This window comes from Symphalangus syndactylus, chromosome 5 (genome assembly GCF_028878055.3).
Source record: "Symphalangus syndactylus isolate Jambi chromosome 5, NHGRI_mSymSyn1-v2.1_pri, whole genome shotgun sequence".
Taxonomy (NCBI): Eukaryota; Metazoa; Chordata; class Mammalia; order Primates; family Hylobatidae; genus Symphalangus; species Symphalangus syndactylus.
Window position 1 is genome coordinate 29,088,686 of NC_072427.2, and position 27,630 is coordinate 29,116,315.

General features: G+C 36.0%; 1 protein-coding gene across 14 annotated transcripts in view; it reads left to right on the forward strand.

The window, feature by feature from the left end:
• Nucleotides 1-27,630, forward strand: part of SCAPER (S-phase cyclin A associated protein in the ER) — a 581,035-nt gene that overhangs the window by 122,829 nt on the left and 430,576 nt on the right. For 10 of the 14 annotated variants that reach the window (XM_055277642.2, XM_063638678.1, XM_055277646.2 and 7 more), the window contains 6 exons: nt 13,091-13,353; nt 16,229-16,459; nt 21,096-21,266; nt 22,553-22,628; nt 22,729-22,846; nt 23,110-23,221. In XM_055277642.2, coding sequence (XP_055133617.2) covers nt 13,091-13,353; nt 16,229-16,459; nt 21,096-21,266; nt 22,553-22,628; nt 22,729-22,846; nt 23,110-23,221 — 971 coding nt within the window. The remainder of the gene's footprint in view (nt 1-13,090; nt 13,354-16,228; nt 16,460-21,095; nt 21,267-22,552; nt 22,629-22,728; nt 22,847-23,109; nt 23,222-27,630) is intronic. The other 4 variants (XM_055277643.2, XM_063638681.1, XM_055277648.2 and 1 more) reach the window with 1 other exon arrangement.

Here is a 27,630-nt window from a genome sequence, read left to right on the forward strand (position 1 = left end):
GAATTTTGTTTTAGCTATTTTTATATGAGCATTGTGGTTTTAATTTGCATTTCTTTAATGACTAATGATGTTGAACATGATGGGCTTATTTGCCCTTTGTATATCTTCTTCAGCGAAATTTTTGTTCATGTCTTTGCCTATTTTCTACTTGAACTGTTTGTAATAATAAGTTCAGTTTTGAGAGTTCTCTGTGTATTCTAGACACTCGTGTTGTGTTGGATATTTTCTACCAGTCTGTCCTTTTCTTCACAGGGTGTTTGGCACAGCAAAAGTTTCAATTTTGATGAAGTACGATTGATTAGTTTTTTTTAAATATATCATACTTTTGTCATCAAGTCTAAGAATTCATTGTCTACCCATAGGTTCTGAAGGTTTTTCTCTTACATTGCCTGGAAGTTTTATAGTTTAAAATTTTATTACTAAACCTGTGATCCATTTTGAGTTAAATTTGTATAAAGTGTGTGTTTTAAGTCAAGGTTCATTTTTTGCCTATGGATGTCCATTTACTCCACTAGTTTGTTGAAAATTCTTGGCCAGGCTTGGTGGCTCACCTGTAATCCCAGCACTATGGGAGGCCAAGCCAGGAGGATTGCTTGAGTTTAGAGGTTCACGTCCAGCCTGGGCAACATAGTGAGACCTTGCCTTTACTAAAAATAAAAAATTAGCTGGGTGTGGTGGCATGTGTTTGTGGTCCCAGCTGCTCTGGAGGATCGCCGCATTCCAGCCTGGGGGAGAGAGTGAGACCTTGTCTAAAAATAAATAAATAAAAGAAAAATTCTTTTCTTTCTCTGTTGAATTGCATTTGCAATTTTATAAAAAATTAGCTGGCCATATAAGCATGGGTGTATTTCTGGGTTCTATATTTTGTTTCATTGATTATATGTTTGTTGTTCCATCAATTCTATACTGACTTGATTAACTCTGTGGTAAGCCTTAATGTTGGGTAGAGTGATTGCTTCTTTTCTTTTTCAAAATTGTTTTTAGCTGTTTTAGGTTCTTTGTCTTTCTATATACATTTTTAGAATAAACTTATTTACATCAAAAATGTTACTGGGAGTTTATAGAACAATTACAATGATAGATCAATTTAGAGATAGTTTATCAATTTAGAGAGAGTATCTTTATTATGCTGAATCTTGCAGCCTATGAACATGGAATGGTCCTTCTATTTCTTTAGGCCTTCTTCGGTTTCTTTCATCAGCATTTTATAATTTTCAAGACAGACATTCTGTACTTTCTTGTTGGACTTATAACTATTTCATTTTCTTTTTGCGATTATAACTTTTAAATTTAATTTCCACACATTTATTATTAGTATATAGAAATGCAATGGACATTTAGAGTGTTGGTCTTGTATCCTGCAATTTTACTGAACCCATATAATTCTTGGAGTTTTTATGTGTATTCTCTGGGATTTTCATGTCATCTAAAAATAGGGACAGTTTTATTTCTTCCTTTCCTGTCTGTGTGTTTTTTTTCCTATGTTTGTGTTTTGTTTTTTTTTTTTTGTGGCACTGTTTAGAATGTTCAGTACTGTATTGAACAAGCTATTGAATAAGCATAGTGATAGGAGACACCTTTCCGTTGTTCCAGATCTGGGAGGAAAGCAATTTTGCACCACTAAGTATTATGTTAGCTGTAGGTATTTTTGTGGATGTTCTTTATCAAGTTGAGGAAGTTACCCTCTATTATGATTTAATGCAAATTTTTATTATGAGTGGATGTTGGATTTTGTGAAATGCTTTTCTTGTGTCAGTTGATATGATCTGATGATTTTTGTTGTTTAGCCTATTGACAGTGGCGAATTACATTGATTGATTTTTTTTTCTTTTTTTTTGAGATGGAGTCTTGCCCTGTCACCCAGGCTAGAGTGCAATGGTACGATCTCAGCTCACTGCAACCTCTGCCTCTTGGGTTCAAGTGATGTTCTTGCCTCAGCCTCCCGAGTAGCTGGGATAACAGGCACGCACCACCATGCCCAGCTAATTTTTATGTCTTTAGTAGACACGGGGTTTCACCATGTTGGCCAGGCTGGTCTCGAACTTCTCACCTTGTGATCCACCCACCTAGGCCTCCCAAAGTGCTGGGATTACAGGCATGAGCCACCGTACCCAGCCCATTGTTTTTTTTTAATATTATTATACCTTAAGTTATAGGGTACATGTGCACAACGTGCAGGTTTGTTACACAGGTATACATGTGCCCTGTTGGTGTGCTGCACCCATCAACTTGTCATTTGCATTAGATATTTTTCCTAATGCTATCCCTCCCCCAGTCCCTCATCCCATGACAGGCCCCAGTGTGTGATGTTCCCCACCCTGTGTCCAAGTGTTTGCATTGTTCGGTTCCCACCTGTGAGTGAGAACATACAGTGTTTGGTTTTCTGTCCTTGTGATAGTTTGCTGAGAATGATGGTTTCCAGCTTCATCCATGTCCCTACAAAGGACGTGAACTCATCCTTTTTTATGGCTGCATAGTATTCCACGGTGTATATGTGCCACATTTTCTTAATCCAGTCTATCATTGATTGACATTTAGATTGGTTTTAAGTCTTTGCTATTGGGAATAGTGCCGCAATAAACATACGTGTGCATATGTCTTTATAGTAGCATGATTTCTAATTCTTTGGGTATATACCCAGTAATGGGATTGCGGGGTCAAGTGGTATTTCTAGTTCTAGATCCTTGAGGAATCACCAAACTGTCTTCCACAATGGTTGAACTAATTTACACTCCCACCAACAGTGTAAAAGCATTCCTATTTCTCCACGTGCTCACCAGCATCTGTTGTTTCCTGACTTTTTAATGATCACCATTCTAACTGGTGTGAGATGGTTTCTCATGTGGTTTTGATTTGCATTTCTCTGATGACCAGTGATGATGAGCATTTCTTCATGTGTCTTTTGGCTGCATAAATGTCTTCTTTTAAGAAGTATCTGTGTTCATATCCTTTGCCCACTTTTTGATGGGGTTGTTTTTTTCTTGTAAATTTGTTTAAGTTCTTTGTAGATTCTGGATATTAGCCCTTTGTCAGATGAGTAGATTGCAAAAATTTTCTCCCATTCTGTAGGGTGCCTGTTCACTCTGATGGTAGTTTGCTCTGCTCTGCAGAAGCTATTTAGTTTAATTAGATCCCATTTGTCAATTTTGGCTTTTGTTACCATTGCTTTTGGTGTTCTAGTCATGAAGTCTTTGCCCATGCTTATGTCCTGAATGGTATTGCCTAGGTTTTCTTCTAGGGTTTTTATGGTTTTAGGTCTAACATTTAAGTCTTTAATCCATCTTGAATTAATTTTTGTATAAGGTGTAAGGAAGAGATCCAGTTTCAGCTTTCTACACATGGAGAGCCAGTTTTCCCAGCACTGTTTATGAAATAGGGAATCCTTTCCCCATTTCTTGTTTTTGTCAGGTTTGTCAAAGATCAGATGGTTGTAGATGTGTGGTGTTATTTCTGAGGCCTCTGTTCTGTTCCATTGGTCTATATATCTGTTTTGGTACCAGTACCATGCTGTTTTGGTTACTGTAGCCTTGTAGTATAGTTTGAAGTCAGGTAGTGTATTGCCTCCAGCTTTGTTCTTTTGGCGTAGGATTGTCTTGACAATGCGGGCTCTTTTTTGGTTCCATATGAACTTTAAAGTAGTTTTTTCCAATTCTGTAAAGAAAGTCATTGGTAGCTTGATGGGGATGGCATTGAGTCTATAAATTACCTTGTGCAGTATGGCCATTTTCACAATATTGATTCTTCCTATCCATGAGCATGGATTGTTCTTCCATTTGTTTGTGTCCTCTTTTATTTCGTTGAATAGTGGTTTGTAGTTCTCCTTAAGAGGTCTTTCACATCCCTTGTAAGTTGGATTCCTAGATATTTTATACTCTTTGAAGTAATTGTGAATGGGAGTTCACTCATGATTTGGCTCTCTGTTTGTCTGTTATTGGTGTATAGGAATGCCTGTGGTTTTTGCACCTTGATTTTATATCCTGAGGCTTTGCTGAAGTTGCTTATCAGGGTAAGGAGATTTTGGGCAGAGACAATGGGTTTTTTAAATATACAATCATGTCATCTGCAAACAGGGACAATTTGACTTCCTCTTTTCCTAATTGAATACCCTTTATTTCTTTCTCTCGCCTGATTGCCCTGGCCAGAACTTCGAACACTATGTTGAAGAGGAGTGGTGAGAAAGGGCATCCTTTTGCCAGTTTTCAAAGGGAATGCTTCCAGTTTTTGCCCATTCAGTGAGATATTGCCTGTGTGTTTGTCATAAATAGTTCTTATTATTTTGAGAAACATCCCATCAATACCTAGTTTATTGAGAGTTTTTAGCATGAAGTACTGTTGAATTTTGTCAAAGGCCTTTTTTGTATCTATTGAGATAATTGTGGTTTTTGTCTTTTGTTCTGTTTATATAATGGATTACATTTATTGATTTGTGTATGTTGAACCAGGCTTGCATCCCAGGGATGAAGCCAACTGGATCGTGGTGGATAAGCTTTTTGATGTGCTGCTGGATTCGGTTTGCCAGTATTTTATTGAGGATTTTCGCATCAATGTCCATCAGGGAGATTGGTCTAAAATTCTCTTTTTTTTGTTGTTGTGTCTCTGTCAGGCTTTGGTGCTGGCCTCATAAAATGAGTTAGGGCGGATTCCTTTTTTCTATTGATTGGAATAGTTTCAAAAGGAATGATACCATCTCCTATTTGTACCTCTGGTAGAAGTCGGCTGTGAGTCTGTCTGGTCCTGAGCTTTTTTTGGTTGGTAGGCTATTAATTATTGCCTCAATTTCAGAACCTGTTACTGGTCTATTCAGAGATTCAACTTCTTCCTGGTTTAGTCTTGGGAGGGTGTATGTGTCCAGGAATTTATCCATTTCTTCTAGATTTTCTAATTTATTTGCGTAGAGTTGTTTGTAATATTCTCTGATGGTAGTTTGTATTTCTGTGGGATCTGTGGTGATATCCCCTTTATCATTTTTTATTGTGTCTATTTGATTCTTCTCTCTTTTCTTCTTTGTTAGTCTTGCTAGTGGTCTATCAATTTTGTTGATCTTTTCAAAAAACTAGCTCCTGGATTCATTGATTTTTTGAAGGATTTTTTGTGTCTCTATTTCCTTTAGTTCTGCTCTGATCTTAGTTGTTTCTTGCCTTCTGGTAGCTTTTGAATGTGTTTGCTCTTGCTTCTCTAGTTCTTTTAATTGTGATGTTAGGGTGTCAATTTTAGATCTTTCTTGCTTTCTCTTTTAGGCATTTAGTGCTATAACTTTCCCTTTACACACTGCTTTAAATGTGTCCCAGAGATTCTGGTATGTCATGTCTTTGTTCTACGTGGTTTAAAGAGCATCTTTATTTCTGCCTTCATTTCGTTATGTACCCAGTAGTCATTCAGGAGCAGGTTGTTCAGTTTCCATGTAGTTGTGAGGTTTTGAGTGAGTTTCTTATTCCTGAGTTCTAGTTTGATTGCACTGTGGTCTGAGAGACAGTATGTTGTGGTTTTTGTTCTTTTACATTTGCTAAGGAGTGCTTTACTTCCAATTATGTGGTCAATTTTAGAATAAGTGCTATGTGGTGCTGAGGAGAATGTATATTCTGTTGATTTGGGTTGGAGAGTTCTGTAGATGTCTATTAGGTCCACTTGGTGCAGAGCTGAGTTCAAGTCTTGGATATCTTTGCTAACCTTCTGTCTCATTGATCTGTCTAATATGGACAGTGGGGTGTTAAAGTCTCCCATTATTATTGTGTGGGAGTCTAGGTCTCTATGTAGGTCTCTAAGGACTTGCTTTATGAATCGGAGTGCTCCTGTATTGGGTGCATATATATTTAGGATAGTTAGCTCTTCTTGTTGAATTGGTCCCTTTACTATTATGTAATGGCCTTCTTTGTCTCTTTTGATCTTTGTTGGTTTAAAGTCTGTTTTATCAGAGACTAGGATTGCAATCCCTGTTTTTTTTTTTTTTGCTTTCCATTTGCTTGGTAGGTCTTCCTCCATCCCTTTATTTTGATCCTATGTGTGTCTCCGCACATGAGATGGGTCTCCGGAATATAGCACACTGATGGGTCTTGACTCTATCCAATTTGCCAGCCTGTGTCTTTTAATTGGTGCATTTAGCACATTTACATTTAAGGTTAATATTGTTATGTGTGAATTTGATCCTGTCATTATGATGTTCACTGGTTATTTTGCCTGTGAATTGATGCAGTTTCTTCCTAGTATCCATGGTCTTTACCATTTGGTATGTTTTTGCAGTGGCTGGTACCGGTTGTTCTTTTCCTGAAGTTTAGTGCTTCCTTCAGGAGCTCTTATAAGGCAGGCCTGGTGATGAGAAAATCTCTCAGCATTCGCTTGTCTGTAAAGTATTTTATTTCTCCTTCACTTATGAAGCTTAGTTTGGCTGGATATGAAATTCTGGGTTGAAAATTTTTTGTTTAATAATGTTGAATACTGGCCCCCGCTGTCTTCTGGGTTGTAGGGTTTCTGTCGAGAGATCCACTGTTAGTCTGATGGGCTTCCCTTTGTGGGTAACCCGATCTTTCTCTCCGGCTGCCCTTAACCCTTTTTCCTTCATTTCAACCTTGGTGAATCTGACAATTATGTGTCTTGGGGTTTGTCTTCTCAAGGAGTATGTTCGTGGTATTCTCTGTATTTCCTGAATTTGAATATTGGCCTGTCTTGCTAGGTTGGGGAAGTTCTCCTGGATAATATCCTGAAGAGTGTTTTCCAACTTGGTTCCATTCTCCCCATTTGTTTCAGGTACACCAGTCATACATAGATTTGGCCTTTTCACATAGTCCCATATTTCTTGGCTTTGTTCATTTTTTTTTTACTGTTTTTTCTCTAATCTTGTCTTCTCCTTTCATTTCATTAATTTGATCTTCAATCACTGATGTCCTTTCTTCCACTTGATCGAATCCACTATTGAAGCTTGTGCATGCATCACGAAGTTCTCTTGCCATGTTTTCAGTTCCATCAGGTCATTTAAAGTCTTCTCTCCACTGTTCATTCTAGTCAGCCATTCGTCTAACCTTTTTTCAATGTTTTTAGCTTCCTCACATTGGGTTAGAACATGCTCCTTTAGTTTGGAGAAGTTTGTTATTACTGGCCTTCTGGAGCCTACTTCTGTCAACTCGTCAAAGTCATCCTCCATCCAGCTTTGTTCCGTTGCTGGCAGGGAGCTGTGATCCTTTGGAGGAGAAGAGGTGCTCTGGTTTTTAGAATTTTCAGCTTTTCTGCTCTGGTTTCTCCCCACCTTTGTGGTTTTATCTACCTTTGATCCTTGATATTGGTGACCTACAGATGGGGTTTTGGTGTAGATGTCCTTTTTGTTGATGTTGATGCTATTCCTTTATGTTTGTTAGTTTTCCTTCTAACAGTCAAGTCCCTCAGCTGCAGGTCTGTTGGAGTTTGCTGGAAGTCCCCTCCAGAACCTGTTTGCCTGGGTATCAGCAGTGGAGGCTGCAGAACAGCAAATATTGCTTCCTGATCCTTCCTCTGGAAGCTTTGTCCCAGAGGGGCACCCACCTGCGTGAGGTTTCTGTCAGCCCCTCCAGGGAAGTATCTCCCAGTTAGGCTACTTGGGCATTAGGGACCCACTTGAGGATGCAGTCTATCCGTTCTCTGAGCTCAAATGCCATGCTGGGAGAACCACTACTCTCTTTAGAGCTGTCAAACCTGGACGTCTGAGTCTGCAGAAGTTTCTGTTGCCTTTTGTTCAGCTATGCTCTGCCCACAGAGGTGGAGTCTATAGAGGCAGTAGGCCTTGCTGAGCTGCTGTGGTCTCCACCTGGCTTGGGCTTCCCGGCCACTTTGTTTACCTCCTCAAGCCTCAGCAATGGTGGGCGCCCCTCCCCCTGCCCGACTGTAGCCTCGCAGGTCGATCTCAGACTGCTGCGCTAGCAGTGAGTGAGGCTCTGTGGGCATGGGAACTGCTGAACCAGGCATGGGAGAGAATCTCCTGGTCTTCCGGTTGCTAAGACCATGGGAAAAGCGCAGTATTTGGTTGGGAGTGTCCCGTTTTTCCAGGTACAGTCTGTCACGGCTTTCCTTGGCTAGGAAAGGGAGATCCCTCAATCCCTTGTATTTCCTGGGCGAGGTACCACCCAGCCCTGCTTCGGCTCGCCTTTTGTGGCCTGCACCCACTGTCCAACCAGTCCCAATGAGATGAACCAGGTACCTCAGTTGGAAATGCAGAAATCCTTTCTTCTGCGTCAATCGCGCTGGGAGCTGCAGACCGGAGCTGTTCCTATTCACCCATCTTGGTCGAACATCCCCCATTGATTGGTTTTTGAATGGTGAACTGGGATGGCATATCTGAAATAAATTTCACTTGGTCATAGCTTATAATTCTGTTTATATATTGGTATATTTTATATAGTATTATTTTGTTGAAAATGTTTGCATCTCAGTTCATGAGAGATTTTGGTAAGTCGTTTAATTTTTTTGTACTGTGTAATTTTTTTTTAGCAGAGTAACAATATTAGCTTTGGATAACTTGAGATGTATTCCCTTATATTCTATTTTATGGAATAGTTTGCATAGAACTGGTGTGAATCTTTTAAAAAGTTTTTAGTTGAATTTGCCAGAGAAACCATCTGGGTCGAGAGAAACTTCTTTCTTTTAAATTGTATATTGAGTTTCTTTAACAGTTATAGGGCTATTCAGATTGTCTATTTTATCTTTGTTGAGTTTTGGTAGCTAGTGGTTTTGGTGGGATTGATCCATTTATTCCATGTCATTGAGTTTATTGGCTTAAAGTTGTTTGTAGTATTCCTTTCTTATACTTTTAATGGCTGGAAGATCTGTAGTAATGTTCCTGTTTCATTCCTGTTGTGAACGTACTTTGTGTGATGTCAGTTATTTTATACTTGTAGAAGTTTAGTTTATGCCTCAGATATGGTTTATCATGGTTAATGTTCTGTGAGCATTTGAAATTTTTTTTCACTGTTGTTGGATAGATTTTTCTATATATGCCATTTCTGTTGGTTGATCTTACACATTTCTTTTATATTAATACATTTGTTGATTTTATGTCAATAGTTCTGTCAGTTGCTGTTTTTCCACAATGTATCTTGAGTGTCATTTGTTTGGTATTTATACATTTAGGAATGTATCCTATATCCTATGTTTTGTGTTCATTATGGAATGATACTTTTTATCATTATCCAATGTATTTTTTGTCCTTAGTAATTTTCTTTGTTCAGGATTCTCTATTTCTTACCCTCTCCTGATTTATTAATGTTTTCATGGTATATCTTTTCTATTCTTTTACTCTCAGCCTACCTGTGTTTTGTATTTAGATGAGTTGCTTTTAGATAATGTATAGTTTAAGTATATTTTTAAGTATATACATATCTAAGTATATACTTATGTACTGGTTTTGTAAGCTCAGCTCCCTGCTTGACCACACATATATATGTATATACTTAAAAATATACTTAAACTAATACTTAAAAACATACTTAAAGTATAGGTATATACGTATATATGTATATATACATATATAGGTATATATAATAATATATACTATATATATCATATATACATATATACATATATATACACACACACACTTATGTGTTTAAATAATTAAAGAGTTTATAGTGTCCCAGCCTGTGGGATTTAATTTGGATATTTAGAACATTTACATTTAATTATTGATAAATCTGTTCATTTTATTATTTCTGTTTTCTTTCTTTGAACTGCTTTGCATTTCTTGCCTGTCTATGGGGTACTTGAAAGTTTTTTTGATTCTCTTTTGATTTACTCATAGTATTTTAAACAATATTGATTTGTATGGGTTCCTTAGTGGTTACTTTAGGTATAACATTATACATATGTAATTTATCACAGTCTACTGATACTGGCATACACCACTGTGAGTGAAATTTAGAAACCTTACATTTTAATTGGTTTCCTTAACTCTCTCCATTTTTAAAATATAATTATTTCAAATATTTTATCTGTGTACATTGAGCACTGCTTCAGTTGGTGATACAATTTTGCATTACTATGAAAGATGATTCAAAAAATTCATGAGAAGGATAATTATACAGATGAGTCCCAACTTATGACTTTTCAACTTTATGATGGTGTGATAGCAATATGCATTCAATAGAAACCATATTTTGAGTATCCATGCAGTCTTACCCAACAGCTGAAAGTGTTTTTCACTATCAGTATAGTATTCAATAAATTACATGAGTTATTTAACACTATTATAAAATAGGTTTTATATTAGATGATTTTGCCCAACTGTAGGCTCTTAGTGTTCTCAGCATATTTAAGGTAGTCTAGGCTAGTTTATGTTTGGTAGGGTAAGTGTATTAAATCCATTTTTGATTTGATATTTCAAACTTACTGTGTATGGGTTTATCAGGTTGTGACCACATTGTAAGTTGAAGAGCAACTTGTATTTACCTCTATTTTTAACCTTTCCAATGTTCTTTTCCTTTTTGAAGTTTCAAACCTTCTTTTATTATTTATTTATTTATTTATTTACTTTTTTGAAATGGAGTTTTCCTCTTGTTGCCCAGGCTTGAATGCCATGGTGCGATCTCAGCTCACTGCAACCTCCACATCCCAGGTACAAGCGATTCTTCTATCTCAGTCTTCCAAGTAGCTCGGATTACAGGCATGTGCCACCATGTCTGGTTAATTTTTTTTGTATTTAGTAGAGATGGGGTTTCACCATGTTAGGCTGGTCATGAACTTATGACCCCAGGTCATCCACCCACCTTGGCCTCCTAAAGTGCTGGGATTACAGGCATGTGCCACTACGCCTAGCCTAAAACCTTCTTTTATTAAATTTCATTTCTCTTTTGGGAACTTCCTTTAGCCATTTATTAAAGGTGGTTTTGCTAGTGATTTATTCTCTTGGTTTTTCTTTTATCTGTGAATGCCTTTATTTTCCTTTCATTCTGAAGGATATGGTCACCACATAAATTAATAAAATTCATAGTGGGCAGTTCTTTCAGTCCCTTGATAAATGTGCCACTTCCTCTTGGCTTCCATTGTTTCAGATGAGGAATCTGCTGTGATTTGAATTGTTGTTTCTCTATAGGTAATATGTCTTCTGACTGCTTTCAAGATTTTTTTGTGTATATTTAGTTTTCAGAGGTTTAATTATGATGTTTCTTTGTCTTTAGTTTTGAGAGCTTTAATTATAATGTGTCTTACTATGGACTTTTTTGGGTTTATCATATTTGGGATTCACTTACTTTCTTGAATTCACAGTTTTCTCTGTTTCACTGAATTTAGGAATTTTTCAGCCATTATTTTTTCAATACTTTTTCAGTATTGAAAAGTATTTCTTTTTCCTATACTCTCCTTCTTGAACTCTAGTAACTCAAATATTGTCTCACAGGTTCTGAGATTGTTTTTGGTCTTGTGATACCTTTGCAGCAAAAGTATCAAACCAACTTGCATCACTTCCTTTCCTCCTACCGGTTTTATAAGCTCAGCTCCCTGCTTGGCCACCCTCACAGTAAGGAGGGGAGAAGTGGAAGCAGGACTGACTCATATCACCTTGTTGCTGTAGGTTGGGGTAGGATCCTAGCTCCCTGCTGGGTTCTGCTGACATAAGGAAAAGGAAAGGGGGAATCCCAGTGTCAAACAAATCTGCCCCCCACTACTTTTTCTGCGTCCCACTACTTTTTCTGCCTCATTGATGCTGGTGATAGCAGAAGCTCAGCTTTCTATAGGGCCCTGCTGATACTAGGTGAGGGTGAGAGCTAGTGAGAGGAGGCTCTGTTCACTATTGGGCCCTACTGATGCTACTTGGATAGGGGAATTGGAGTACCATCTATTTCTGTTAGGTGGGAGATGGAAGTTAAGCTCCCAGTTTACCCCTACTGAAACCATGGGGAACAGGGTTTCCACTGGTGTTTGGCTGCAGTAGAGTGGATATTGCTAAAGAGATTTTCTGTTTTGTTAGGCCACTCTTTTTTCTGTGCTTTGTCTTGGCAAAAGAGGCATTTCTTGATGCCTACTTTGTCTTTGCCTATTGATATTTTTGGAGACTGTTGCAGCATCCTGTCTGGAATATATAGGAGGCAGTAAGGAAACCCAGGGAACTCACCAGTTTGCTGCTTTTCAAGTCCCCCAAATCCCAAGGAAGTCTACTGTAGTCTATCTCTCAGAGTCTTCCTATGCTTGATGTGTTTTATCTAGGGTTTTTAATTGTAAGATGGAGGGCCTGAAATGAAGGAATGGTTACTTCATTTTGGCCAGAACTGGAATTCTTTATATTAGTTTTGAAAGACTGTAATTAGCCAATAAAAATTTAAAATTGGGGCTATAAGCACCACTATACATATAAATACCTCAACATTGTCATATTTGAGAGAAAGATTCTTATTTATTTTAGGCTACTTTTTGTGATTTTTTTTAGGCTATTTTGGTGTGTGGCTTTGAACGTAGGCCCTTAGTTTCCATGTATATGTGGTGAAATATTAGACTAGATCGTCTGGGGTGCTATCAATTAATATCCTATAATTTTATCCTAAAAATAGTTTATTTAAGTCAAGGTATGCTGTTGGTGTTGGGATAGAGGAAAGAACTTGGACTTTGGAGGTAGATGTTTGGATTCTGAAAGATGAAGAGACAGTTTTTATATAGCCATTAGGATAGACACCAGAACCAATGTACCTAGACTAGCATTTTGGCATTACCTTTACTCTGTGCATGATCTGGGATAAATTACTTAATTTCTCTTTGTCTCAGTTTCCTCATTGCTTAAATGGGTATGATAATACTGATCTTATAGGATTATTGTGAAGATTAAAAGAGATATATAAAGCACTTAAAACAGTGCTCACACATAGTATTCACTATTTAAATATTTATTATTACTCACTGACTTTATGGCCCTAGGTCAGCCTTAATCTGAATTTCAGTTTTGTCATTTGTAAAGTAGGAATAATTATACATACATTTATTTAAATATGTAAATACAAATATACATTTTGTACAATACTTACTCTCATGTTTGTATATTAGTTGTATTTGTTGGGAATTAAATTGGAAAATGTTTCTATTCTATGAGTTTCCAAATATTTTTATCATCTAAATAAATCTTGATTTGTTTTTTACTTTAATTGCATAGAACGGAAAGATGCTGAAGGATGGGAGACTGTTCAGAGAGGAAGGCCTATTCGTTCTCGATCAACAGCAGTGATGCCAAAAGTTTCATTGGCAACAGAAGCTGCAAGATCAAAGGACGACAGTGATAAAGAAAACGTATGTCTTTTACCTGATGAAAGCATACAGAAAAGTGAATTTGTTGGAGATGGATCTTCTAATACTGTAGAATCTCATCCCAAAGACTCATTACACTCTTGTGACCATCCTCTTGCCGAAAAAACCCAGGTAGTACATTCTGAAAATCCTTTTACTTCCTTTTTCAAAGGTGTATGTGTACATGTGTACTGGAATGTCTTAGTTTTGTACTTCATTTTTTAACTTACTGTGAAAATTCTCAGGTCTATAGACCTATAGAAAAGTGGCAAGAATAGAACAACGAACTCCTCCCATACTGTTCACCTACATTCACAAATTAATATTTGCCACATTTTTTCTTTTCTCTTGTTACATATTACACATACATGTTAAATACTTAACATTTGAGAGTAATGTGCAAACATCATAAGCATTCACCTTTAAATCCTAGAGCCTGGATCTCCAAAGACATTTATTTATATAACCACATTACAATTATAAAATTCAGAGAATTTGATATCTATGTATTATTTAATTTATAGTCTATATTTAAAGTTTTTTAGTTTTCCCAATAATTTTTTTTTTAAATAGAATTTCCTCCAGGATCCAATGTGGAATTACTCAGTTCGCTTGGTATGTTTCTTTAATATATTTCATTGGATATAGTTCCTCAACCTGTCTTTGTCTTTCATGACATTGTTTTGAAGAATACATTGTAGGGTTTTTTTTGTACGTTGTCCTTTGTCCATAATTCAATTTAGCTTATGCATTTTTGATAGGAATAAAGTAATTGTCCTTAGTGTCACATCTAGAGGCATATGATATCAGTTTGGTTAGGTTTGTTATTAACTTTGAGTACTTGGTTAAGGTGATGTCTTTGTGCCTCATTTGCAGTGTTAAAATTTGAACTTATTCTACTTACTGAAAATTGAGTGTAGTTTGCTAATAATATTTAATATAATTCCTTAAAGTTAATATTCCCAGTATTTCTTCTGTGAGTTGAGTTGATGTTTATTTTGCTTATTTGATGAACTAGTTTATACTTTTAGGTATTTGTTTATATAAAGGTTCATGTTCCGTTGGTGCAATTTTATGTAAAATGACTAATAAAATATAGGAGCTTTTTTTTAATATCATACTACAGGAACTAAATAGATCAGTTGTAAAATCGTTGTAGTATTTTTGGTCCAGAATAATATCTGCTTTTTAAAATTCTCTCTCTTTTTACCTGTAGGATTTTTTCAATTGGAAATGCCCCTCAAATTCCTTATCTTCCTTTTATGATGAGAATGACTCAACATTGTTTCTGATCTATAAACTCTTTAATGTGTATTGGTTTTATGCCTGTGTGAGATTACAGATTCCTTTTGGGCAGTATTTTATGTTGCTTTTTAATTTTTCACAATATGGAAGAGTCCTAAATGCATAGGAAGTAATTGGTATACATTTGTTGGATGTAACTTTAAGAAACTCTTTAGTGTTGTAAGCTACATTAGAGATACTTAGTGAATAAACTACTTTTTATAATACTTAAGAAACAGCTAGCATTTTTGCTGTGTTCAGCTAAAAAATATAACTTACTATAAAAATTATGCAGTGTGTGTAGTGAATAAACCTATATGCTATTGAGATTTCAGGAATAATCTGTACATAGAACTTTTCGACAAGTAAACTATTGCTAAAATTTTTCAGTATAAAAGTTCACTGCTGATGGCAGCCAAGTTAATGATATTTGTTTTCTCCACTGTCATTCTAAAGATGGAATTAGCATATTAATGTCTTTACTTCATAGTTTAGCTTTGATTTTGTTATACAAATGATACTGAGTTTTTTAATAAGTGGGATTGAGTAGTGTACACATAAGTAATGCTAATATAAATATTGCCAAGAAGATTATAAACCATGGTGACTGACATATAAATAATGTTGATAGCAGTATAAACAATGTTATATCATTTAAATAATGCTTATGCTAAAATCAACACTTTGGGACACTTTAAGTTCTGACCAATAGTAGAATTTTTAAAGTAGTTTATGAGACTTAGCCAAGTTTGATATTTGTATAAATAATTAATCAAACTGTGGGGAGGTTTATGGCCACTGCAGCGTTTATCTAATGTTTATTTAAGAAGTGATGGGAGTTTTAAGTTCATAATTTTAGATTTTAGTTCTTCGACTTAGAGTACCATTGGAAAACACAGTACTATTGTTTCTCTTCTCTGTCCAAAGTAAAAATAAAGGCTTGACTCTACTAAATTAGAATGTTTTTAAAAAATGGATATGTATTTAGCCTAAGCCAGTGTTTGCTTTTTATATTGTATTTACATTTCTGTTGGTTTGTTATTAAATATTCCTAAAGGGGAATGGGGAAGATATCTGAATCTAAAGTGTATGAATGTCATAATGAGACACTACATGCTTTCAATCTTCACCCTTAGGTCATGCTTTTTCAGATCTGAGAATTGGGATCATGTACCATATGAATTTTTAACAAAGATACTTTGAGATCATGTTAATATTATCTGAAGAGAATAAGTTTTATATTTTTGTGTAAAATGCCCTCCAAATATATTGTTGTAAAAATTGGTTTCGGGATTTTTTCAAAAGTGCTGAATGTCCTCATTTGATATTAGACAGTCTTTGCAAAAGACCATGTGAATACTTTTGGTTGTATGAGTATAATGCAGTGAATGAATGCCTCATACTTGTGACTAGATTTCATTTGCGAAGGATATAAAATACTCATCACAAATTGGCCTACAAGAAAATTACAGTATAAATTGCTTAATTTCTTAGAAAACTTTGGATAGTGCCCAGTACATAGTAGGCATGCAAATAAAATTTGTGCTTAATGGTCCCTGTCCTTTTGTTACACTTGAAACATACAAAAAAGATGAGTAAATTTTCTGTCATCCAGTCAAGTACCTCTTCATAGTTAATAGGTTAAGCAAAATCATCTCTTCTTCTAAAGTGGAATAGTTGATATTTTTTAATTATCTCTGATTCATTCTCTACGTTTTGTTAGTTCACAGTGAGTACGTTGGATGATGTGAAGAATTCTGGCAGTATTCAAGACAATTATGTTCGAACTTCTGAAATATCTGCTGTCCACATTGATACAGAGTGTGTTTCAGTTATGCTGCAAGCTGGTACACCTCCTTTACAAGTAAATGAAGAAAAATTTCCAGCAGAGAAAGCAAGGATAGAAAATGAAATGGACCCTTCAGATATTTCAAATGTGAGTGCTGCTAACTTGGTAAGAACAACTTATCAGAATTCTGAGTATATTTAAGAGGCATAAACCCCAATAATAATAAGTTGTATGATTTATACTTTTAAAGCATTTTTATATATGTTATTTCATTTTAACATTTTATTCTTTTGGTAAACTTTTGATATAGTTAAGATTCTTGTTTTTTAGAGGAAGAAAGTGAGATTGTGAGAGTTAAGTGACTTGTTCAGAATCATTTGGTTTGTATGTGATTTGATTAAATGCTCTTAGCCCAGAATTAAGAATCTAAACTAGTAATAATAAAGTCTTCAATGCTACATCTAGCGTTCTGATAGATGGAAAATGGTGTCTGCTAGACTTAGTTTTAAAAACTTTCTTAATGGAGTACTTTAGACAGCCACTATCATTTGCTTGGAGTTGGTCTTTAAGATGAAATTTATTTACCATCCCTATTCCAGAATCTCTAAAAATGCATTGATTTGTGATTATTTATAGATTTATGGTTTTGGATGATAACATATTTCTACCCATCTCTTCCTTTTGCTCATTTTAGTATTAAGATACTTGACCTGGGGATAATCCAGAATAAATCATGCTAACTTTGTTTAAAAACTAACTTTCCAAAGAAATAGGGACATATAAAAAGCTGTGAAAAATTACTTAAATTTTATTTTTTAAAGGCTGTTGTGCACTATAATTTCTTCTAAAATTTAATGCCTAATGCTGACAGATCTTAACAACACATGGTATTAGGTAAAATTATACATTTTATAGGGATAATAACAGTAGAGATGAAACTTGATATAGGTTGTTTAAGGGTAAAAAGGAAAATAAAGGTTATAGTAATACAAAAACCAAATGTTTAGATTCTTTTAATAAGGTGGAACAATTGATTTTCATCTTGTGTCTTTTAGTAATGAACATTTCTAAATTTTGAACATAATTATGGTCAAATAAGTAGTGAGTTTATTGTATGGGGTGGAATTTGGTCATTTATTTTGTTTTAGTAGTTGTATATCAAATTGTATATTTTTCAGTTTGATTCTGTGAGAATCAAATTTCAAAATTTTAAAAGAGGAAAACTATCTCATACTTAAATAAGCATGAAATAATTAAAAATTTCTTACCTCATTTTTATTTTCATCACATACATAAACTTGCAGAGTCATAAAACCTTTTGGTTATTTTGAGGGTCAAATTTTCATACTTGAAAGAAAATAAATCCTGCTTTAATGTGGATATTAGTGTATTCTTAGAGGTCTTAAGTATACTTTTGTTTTGACAAACCAAGGGTGATAGGGTGATAAGCACCTTATTGTTTAGTTTCCAAGTGTAGAGTTACAGAGAATTCCTGTAGTGATGAGACAACTGTTTTTTCTTTTCTTTCTTTTTTTTTTTAAATTATGCTTTAAATTCTAGGGAACATGTGCACAATGTACAGGTTTGTTACATAGGTATACATGTGCTATGTTGGTTTGCTGCACCCACCAACTCGTCATTTACTTTAGGTACTTTTCCTAATGCTATCCCTCCCTGACCCCCCTACCCCCTGACCAGCCCAGGTATGTGATGTTCCCCGCCCTGTGTCCATGTGTTCTCATTGTTCAACTCCCACCTATGAGTCAGAACATGCAGTGTTTGGTTTTCTGTCCTTGTGATAGTTTGCTTAGAATGATGGTTTCCAGCTTCATCCATGTCCCTGCAAAGGACATGAACTCATCCTTTTTTATGGCTGCATAGTATTCCCTGGTATATATGTGCCACATTTTCTTAATCCAGTCTATCATTGATGGACATTTGGGTTGGTTCCAAGTCTTTGCTATTGTGAATAGTGCTGCAATAAACATACATGTGCATGTGTCTTTATCGTAGAATGATTTGTAATCCTTTGGATATATGCCCAGTAATGGGATCACTGGGTCAAATGGTATTTCTAGTTCTAGATCCTTAAGGTATCACCACACTGTCTTCCACAATAGTTGAACTAATTTACACTCCCACCAACAGTGTAAAAGCATTCCTGTTTCTCCACGTCCTCGCCAGCATCTGTTGTTTCCTGACTTTTTAATGATCGCCGTTCTAACTGGTGTGAGATGGTATCTTATTGTGGTTTTGATTTGCATTTCTCTGATGACCAGTGATGATGAGAATTTTTTCGTATGTCTGTTGGCTGCATAAATGTCTTCTTTTGAGAAGTGTCTGTTCATATCCTTTGCCCACTTTTTGATGGGGTTGTTTTTTTCTCTTTTTTTTTTTTTTTTTTTTTTTGAGACAGTCTCACTGTGTTGCCCAGGCTGGAGTGCAGTAGCGCAGTCTTGGCTCGCTGCAAGGTCCGCCTCCCAGATTCACCCCATTCTCCTGCCTCAGCCTCCCGAGTAGCTGGGACTACAGGTGCTTGCCACCATGCCTGGCTAATTGTTTGTATTTTTTAGTAGAGACGGGTTTTCACCGTGTTAGCCAGGATGGTCTCGATCTCATGACCTTGTGATCCACCCGCCTCGGCCTCCCAAAGTGCTGGGATACAGGCATGAGCCACCACACCCGGCTGGGTTGTTTGTTTTTTTTCTTGTAAATTTGTTTAAGTTCTTTATAGATTCTGGATATTAACCCTTTGTCAGATGGGTAGATTGCAAAAATTTTCTCCATTCTGTAGGTTGCCTGTTCACTGTGATGATAGTTTTATATAAATTGAATTGTGTAAGCTTTGCTTGACTTCTTTCACTCAACGTATTTATTTTGAGATTTATCCATGTAGCTGTGTGTATTAATATTTCATTCTGTTCATTGACTTTACTAGTATTCTGTTACATGCGTGTAACACAATGTTTGTTCATTCACTTGCCCAGAGACATTTGAATTACGTCTTTTTTTTAATGAATAAAGATGCCACGAACATTTTTATATACAACTTTATGTGAACATATTTTTTTTTTTTTTTTTTAGAAAATACCTAGATCAATTTTGTTGATAGTATTGTTCAGGTCTTCTATATCCTTACCAGTTTTTTGCTTACTTTTTCTGTCAGTTGGGAGAGGGGTACTGAAATCACTGACTGTAACTGTGGATCTATGTTTTTTCTAACGACTGTATTGAGATAATAATTTACATACAATACAATCCACCTGTTTCAAGTTTACTGTTGTTTTTTAGTATATTCACCATAATCAGCTTTAGAACCCTTTCATCACTCTAAAAAGAAAATCTAGCACCCATTAGCAGTTACTCCCTTTCACTCCACCCGCACCCGCCACTACACTGCTTTCTCTCTATATAATTTTGCCTATTTTAAACATTTCATAGAAATGAAATGCAATATATGGTTATTTGTGACTGGCTTCTTAGCATATTTTAGAGGTTCATTCATGTCTTAGTTTGTCTCAGTACTTTGTTCTTTTTTGTGATCAAATAGTATAGTCCACTGAATGAATGAATATACCACATTTTATTTATTCATCAGTTGATGGACATTTAGGTTGTTTCCACTGTGCTATTATGAATAGCACTGCTTTAAGTATTTGCATAAAAGTTTTTGTGTGGGCACATTTTTTATTTCTCCTGGATATATATCTAGGAGTGGAATTGTTGGGTTATATGAACTCTATGTTTAACCATTTGAGCAACTGTCGGACTGCTTTCCAAAGTGGTTGCATCATTTTACATTCTCATTAGGTTTATATTTTTTTGCATTTCTATAGGTTTTTGCCTTATACATTTTGAAGTTCTGTTAGGTCTATAAACATTTAGGATTGTTTTGTCATCTTGATGAATTGACCCTTTTATTATTATAAATTGATCTTCTTTATTTTTTGCACTGAAATCTGTGTCTGATGTTAATACTTCAGCTTTCTTTTAGTTAGCATAGATCTTTTACTTGTAATCTGTTTTTCTTCTTCTAGGAAACATATAGCTCAGTCTTATTTTTTATCTAATTTGATAATCTCTGCCTATTACATGTTACATTTACATGTAATATAATTATTGACATAGTTTGTTTAAATCCACCATTTTACTATTTGTTTTCTCTAACTTGTGTTCTTCCTTCCATTTTTAATTTTTTAATAATTTCATTTTATCACCTTTGATGGCTTATTAACTGCACGTTTGTTTTGTTATTTCAGTGTTTGATTTAGGGTTTCTAGTATACATCTTTAGCTTCTCATGAGGATTTATTAATTAATGAATCTCATGTATATTTTTATTATTTACAATGCGTTTTTTAAAGTTAGGTGTATATATGTTCAGAAAGCATCATCACCAGTATAGCATATATTCTTTCCGTGTTCCCATTATAGTATACTATTTTGGTTTTACATTTAATGAGTATATTCCTTTTGGCACTCAAATGAAATTCACACTTTGTCATTAATAATACCTGTTATTTATATGACTTCACAGTTTCTCATACATAGCAGTCTGGTAAATAAGGCAAGTCATTGATTATTGTTCCATTTTATGGAATACCAAGTAGGTTCTTGGTTTTTAGAAGCTTCTAAGGCACACAGCTAGTAAGTGGATGAGCCTGTATGGAACCCCAGCTTTTATGATTCTAGATCAATACAATTTTATGTATACTGTTGAGTTCATGTTAGAACATAAAAAATGATTACTTTCCAGTCAAGTGATGATTTTTCTTTTTGTTTATGTGTTTTTAACTTTATAGTCCATGGCAGAAGTCCTTGCTAAAAAAGAAGAGCTAGCAGATCGTCTAGAAAAGGCCAATGAAGAAGCCATTGCTAGTGCTATTGCTGAAGAAGAACAGTTAACTAGAGAAATTGAAGCTGAAGAAAACAATGATATTAACATTGAAACTGACAATGACAGTGACTTTTCTGTGAGCTTTTAGATTTTTTAACATAACTATTCAAAATTTATATTTAGAAACAAAATTATCTGGGCCAGAAAGACTTGAAGTCCATCTAGTCCTATTTAAAATTATTTATTTAAAAATCATGTTCAGTAATCATAACTATTATTCTCAGGGTGATTTAGACTTATACAATAAACAATAGCAAATCTTTTGCTAGCACTTTACCGTTACTAAGTATTTTCATATATGATACAGTTGACAAGTTAGAAGTTATTATTGTTATTTTACCAGTCAAGAAATTGAGTCTGGGCCAGTTGTGGTGCCACATGCCTGTAATCTCAGCACTTTGGGAGGCCAAGGCGGTAGGATTGCTCGAGGATAGGAGTTCAAGACCAGCCTGGGCAACATAGCAAAACCCCATCTCTATTTAAAAAAAGTTAAAAAATTGAGTCTGACATAAAGTAAGAACTCAACATTACTCCGATTATAATTTATGGAAAGTGAAGATGAAGCTAAGGTATTTTACTTCTGTATTCTATTAACAAAAAGTAGGCTGGGCGTGGTGGCTCATGCCTGTAATCCTAGCACTTTGGGAGGCCGAATCGGGTGGATCACAAGGTCAGGAGTTCAAGACCAGCCTGGCCAATATGATGAAACCCCATCTCTACTAAAAATACAAAAATTAGCTGGGCGTGGTGGCAGGTGCCTGTAGTCCCAGCTACTTGGGAGGCTGAGGCAGGAGAATAGTTTGAACCCGGGAGGCAGAGGTTGCAGTGAGCTGAGATCGTGCCACTGCCCTCCAGCCTGGGCGACAGAGTGAGACTCCATCTCAAAAATAAATAAATAAATAAATAAATAAATAAATAAGCGAGCAAATGATACACTACCTTCTGTTACTAAGTGCTTAGGATATATATGTTGATGATGGGAATTTGTTAAGAATAAAATAACTTTAAATCTTTTACATATTGGTTTATTAAATTTTAATGCCAAACAATCTTCAGTTCTTCAGTATTTGCTTTGTATATGTTAGCATTTATGTAGTAATCGGATAAGGCCAATATATTTCTTAAATTTACTTCATTTGTCTCTGCTGTTAATGGCTTCTCGGCTCTTAAAATGAATAGGCTGTGGTATTTTAACTTGGCAATTATTTTGATTGTACTGGTAGGTACCTTTTTCCTAGTTTTCAACTGTTGGTTAAATAGAATATATTAACAATAGGTAGGAAATTTTAATGTATAGTTCATTTTCTAAAGTTGTTATTGTGTTCAAAGATTTGATTTTCAACTTCCCTTATTACATTTTAGGCCAGCATGGGCAGTGGGAGTGTATCTTTCTGTGGTATGTCCATGGACTGGAACGATGTCCTTGCAGATTATGAAGGTATTGTGTATATGCATATTAGTACAGTGTTCAAAAGTTTGTTCTCAAATGTTTTATAGACCTATGTGGTTAAACAATAATAGTATTTTTTTCTGAACAGCTCGTGAGTCTTGGCGCCAAAATACATCGTGGGGGGACATTGTAGAAGAAGAACCTGCTAGACCTCCAGGGCATGGAATTCACATGCATGAAAAACTTTCTTCACCCTCTCGTAAAAGGTCTGGCATTTGAAATTAATTTGAAATGGTTCACAGGAAGGAAACCAGCCACTCTTGACTGTTAAATAAAATTGCTATATGGCATTTTTGGACACATTACTTCAGGACAGTTTCAGATCCATTGAAAAGTAACAAAGCTTTCCTGAAATGTTGGGCCAAAATTAGTTTTGTATACTTTAAGAAGTATGAAGTCTAAAGAACACTTTTTCTGGCCTTACCATGTAAACATTTCATGTCTCTTGTCCATTTGTTTGTATTAATAGAACAATTGCAGAATCTAAGAAGAAACATGAAGAAAAACAAATGAAAGCACAGCAGCTAAGGGAAAAGTTACGCGAAGAGAAAACATTGAAGCTTCAGAAATTGTTAGAAAGGGTGAGTTTTTATTTTTTAGGAAGTTATGATAGTCTGAAGTTGGTGCGCTTATTTTCAACTCTACTTCTGGTCTGAGAAAAGCTAAAATAACCATAAAAATAATTAGATTTGCTAGGAAATAAAGGCATTTTAATCTATTGAATCCAAGAAGGTTAACTATTAAAAAACTGTCATTTTCAAATTATCTAGTAAATGGATATTTTGCAGGGTTAGCATGGATTATTAAAGTTCTACTTGTCTTTTGCCATTTTCATTGGAGGGTTTCCTTGGGGAGGTTTGTCTAAAGTGTAGAATGACCTGGTAGGACAATGTGGAGCCTAAGACTATCAGTTTGTAGTGTGTTTGCCCGTGGCCAGCCCTGGTCCTTGCCCTTGGCTCTGGTTTTTACTTCTGTTTATGTATCTGCAGCCAGCCCCTTCAGCTAGAGGAATGCAAGCTACTGCCCTGTCCCACAGTTGTTGTCAATCCATGTCCATATGCAGTGGGCCAAATAGCCATGCACACACATGGCCACAGCTGGCCAGGGCCCCATTGCCACATGTATGCCTGCAACCAAACTCCACCTGGCCTCTGCCACCACCTGCCTTGGCTCCCACCTACCAGGGGTGCTTACTTCTTAACACAGAGGTGCTGCTGGCAGCCACTGCCTACACCCTGTAGCTTTTAGAGCTGAGGACTGCCCTGTTACTGATATTGCCAACTCTAGCCCCCTGAGCTGCCACACCAATGCATACATATAAACCAAGAGTTGTTGTACTTCCCCGCACTTTGGCACTCTGTGTGCCAGTAGGCTTAGTGCAACAATGTGCTCCTGCATTCCTCCCAAGTCAGTGCTCCCATCTGAGCAATTGACTATCCTTTCTGAAGCCAGTCCATAAAGACTGGAGAAGGTGACTGCTTCTTTAAGTGCACAGACAGCAATGCAAGGATACAAAGAACATGAAAAATCAGGAAAACTTGACATCACCAAGAGAACACAATAAATATCCATCAAGCGACCGAAACAAATGAAGATCCGTGAAGTCCCTGACAAAATATTCAAAATAACTGTTGAAGGTCAGTGAACTGTAAGAGAACACAGATAATGTAACAAAATCAGGAAAACAGCATTAAAAACAAAATGAGAACATCAAGAAAGTGAAGCCAAGAGAAAGAACCAAACAAATTCTAGAGGTGAAGAATACACTGAAGAAACTAGAAAATGCAGTAGAGAGCTTCATCCGCAGACTCAGTGAAGCAGAAGAAAGAATCAAGAGAACTTGAAAACAGGTCATTTGGAATTACCCAGTAAAAGGAGAGAAAAGAATGAAAAAAATGAAGGAAGCCTCTGGGATTTATGGGACACTATCTTTGAATGAATATATGCATTACAGGGATTGAAGAGAAGCAGGCAGAAAGTCTTTTTTTTTTTTTTTTTTTTTAAAGAAATAACCCAAAACTTCCTAAATATGGAGAGCAAAACAGATATCCAGACTTAAGCTCATAGAACCCCACAACAGGTAAAAAAGTCTACATCAAGACTTATTATAATTAAATTGTCAAAACTCAAGAGACAGAATTTGGAAAGCTGCAAGAGAAAGGCAACTCATCTCATACAAGGGAAACCTGCCCCCCCGCCACCCCCCGCCCCAGAAATGATTAGTGAATTTCTCAACATGAATCTTCCAGGCTAGGAGATAATGGGATGGTATATTCAAAGTACTGAAAGGAAAAAACAAAACCCTGCCAGCCATGATTACTATACCCTGGAAAGCTATCCTTAAAAATGAAGAGGAGATAAAGTCTTTCCCAGACACACGAAAATTGAGGGAGTTTGTCATCACTAGGCTTGCCTGAGAAGAAATGCTGAGTTCTTAAAATGGAATAGAAAAAATGATAAACATCAATGTAAAAGCGTATGAAGAAAAGTATGTAAAGCTCAGGGGTAAATGTACAGTCAAATATAGAATAACATAATACTGTAAGGGTGGTACAGAAATAACTGGTAACCCCAATATAAAACTTTAAAGAAGGCTGTGTGTGGTAACTCACACTTGTAATCCCAGTGCTTTAGGAGGCTGAGGTGGGAGGATCACATGAGGCCAGGTGTCTCACACCAGCCTGGACAACATAGCAAGACCTCATCTCTACAAAAATAAGAAACAAAAAAATTATCAGTTATGGTGGTAGGCACCTGTAGTCCCAGATACCTGGGAGGCTGACGCAGAAGGATCGCTTGAACCTGGGAGTTTGAGGCTGCAGTGAGCTAGGATTGCACCATTGCACTGCAGCCTGGGAAACAGAGTAGCATCCTGTTACTAAGGTAGGGTGGAGGAGGGGACTTAAAAGACAAAAAGGAACTAAAGAGCTTCTGCACAGCAAAAGAAACTACCAGCAGAGTGAACAGGCAACCTACAAAATGGGAGAAAATTTTTGCAACCTACTCATCTGACAAAGGGCTAATATCCAGAATCTACAATGAACTCAAACAAATTTACAAGAAAAAAACAAACAACCCCATCAAAAAGTGGGCGAAGGACATGAACAGACACTTCTCAAAAGAAGACATTTATGCAGCCAAAAAACACATGAAAAAATGCTCATCATCACTGGCCATCAGAGAAGTGCAAATCAAAACCACAATGAGATACCATCTCACACCAGTTAGAATAGCCATCATTAAAAAGTCAGGAAACAACAGGTGCTGGAGAGGATGTGGAGAAATAGGAACACTTTTACACTGTTGGTGGGACTGTAAACTAGTTCAACCATTGTGGAAGTCAGTGTGGCGATTCCTCAGGGATCTAGAACTAGAAATACCATTTGACCCAGCCATCCCGTTACTGGGTATATACCCAAAGGACTATAAATCATGCTGCTATAAAGACACATGCACACGTATGTTTATTGCAGCACTATTCACAATAGCAAAGACTTGGAACCAACCCAAATGTCCACCAACGATAGACTGGATTAAGAAAATGTGGCACATATACACCATGGAATACTATGCAGCCATAAAAAATGATGAGTTCATGTCCTTCGTAGGGACATGGATGAAACTGGAAACCATCATTCTCAGTAAACTATCCTAAGGACAAAAAACCAAACACCACATGTTCTGACTCATAGGTGGGAATTGAACAATGAGAACACATGGACACAGGAAGGGTAACATCACACTCCAGGGACTGTTGTGGGGTGGGGGGAGGGGGGAGGGACAACATTAGGAGATATACCTAATGCTAAATGATGAGTTAATGGGTACAGCACACCAACATGGCACATGGATACATATGTAACAAATCTGCACATTGTGCACATGTACCCTAAAACTTGAAGTATAATAATAATTTAAAAAAAAGACAAAAAGGTATTAAGAGTAAGTATAATGACAAAAAATTGACGATGGATTCACTGTATGAAAAATAGTAAACTCTGACTTCAAAAACACAGTGTAGTGGTAGGTAAAAGTGTAGAGTTTTGTAGGCCATTGAATTTAAGTTGTTACCAAATTGAAGTAGACAGTTGTAACCACAAGGGCAAACCTATTGTAAATACACAAATGCTAAAGAGAAATCAAAGCAAACCGTTAGAAAAAAAAAAACAAACCCACAATCAAATAACAAATGAAGATAGCAATAGAGTAAGGAACAAAAGCCTGCAGAACAAATAGAAAATAAGTAGCAAAATGTCAGTAATAAATCTGTACTTACTGTTAATAATTACTTCAAGTGTAGATGGATTAAACTCCCCAAAGAGCATAGAGTGGCTCAGTGAATTCAAAAAAGACATACCCAACCATATGCTGCCTTGAACAGACTTGGCTGAACACGAAGGAATATCTTATTCCATGTAAATTGTAACCAAAAGAGAGCAGAAGTGGCTAAACTTAGACAAAACAGACTTTAGGACAAGAACTGTCCCTAGAGAGGAAGAAGGCCATTAAATAATGATAAAAGAGTCAGTTTAACAGAGGATACAACAATTTAAATATATTTGCACCCAGCAACCTAACACATAAATATATAAAACAAATACAAATCTGAAGGGAGAAATTGGTAGCAATACAATAATAGTAGGAGACTTCAGTGGTCCACTCTCAATAATGGATAGAACATCCAGGTAGAAAATCAGTAATGAAACAGCTGACTTACAACACTATACACTAAATGTGCCTAAGAAATATATACAGGATTTTCTACCCCCGCATCAGCAGAATACTCATTCTTCTCAAGTGCACATGAAACGTTCTTCAGAATAGATCATGTGTTAGGTCACAACACAAGTCTTTAGAAATTTAAGAAGATGGAAATCGTACCAATATCTTTTAGACTGCAGTGGAATGAATCTAGAAATCAATAACAGAAAATAGGAAAATTAGCAAAAATGTGAAAACATACAGTTGAACAACTATTTGATAAAAGGAA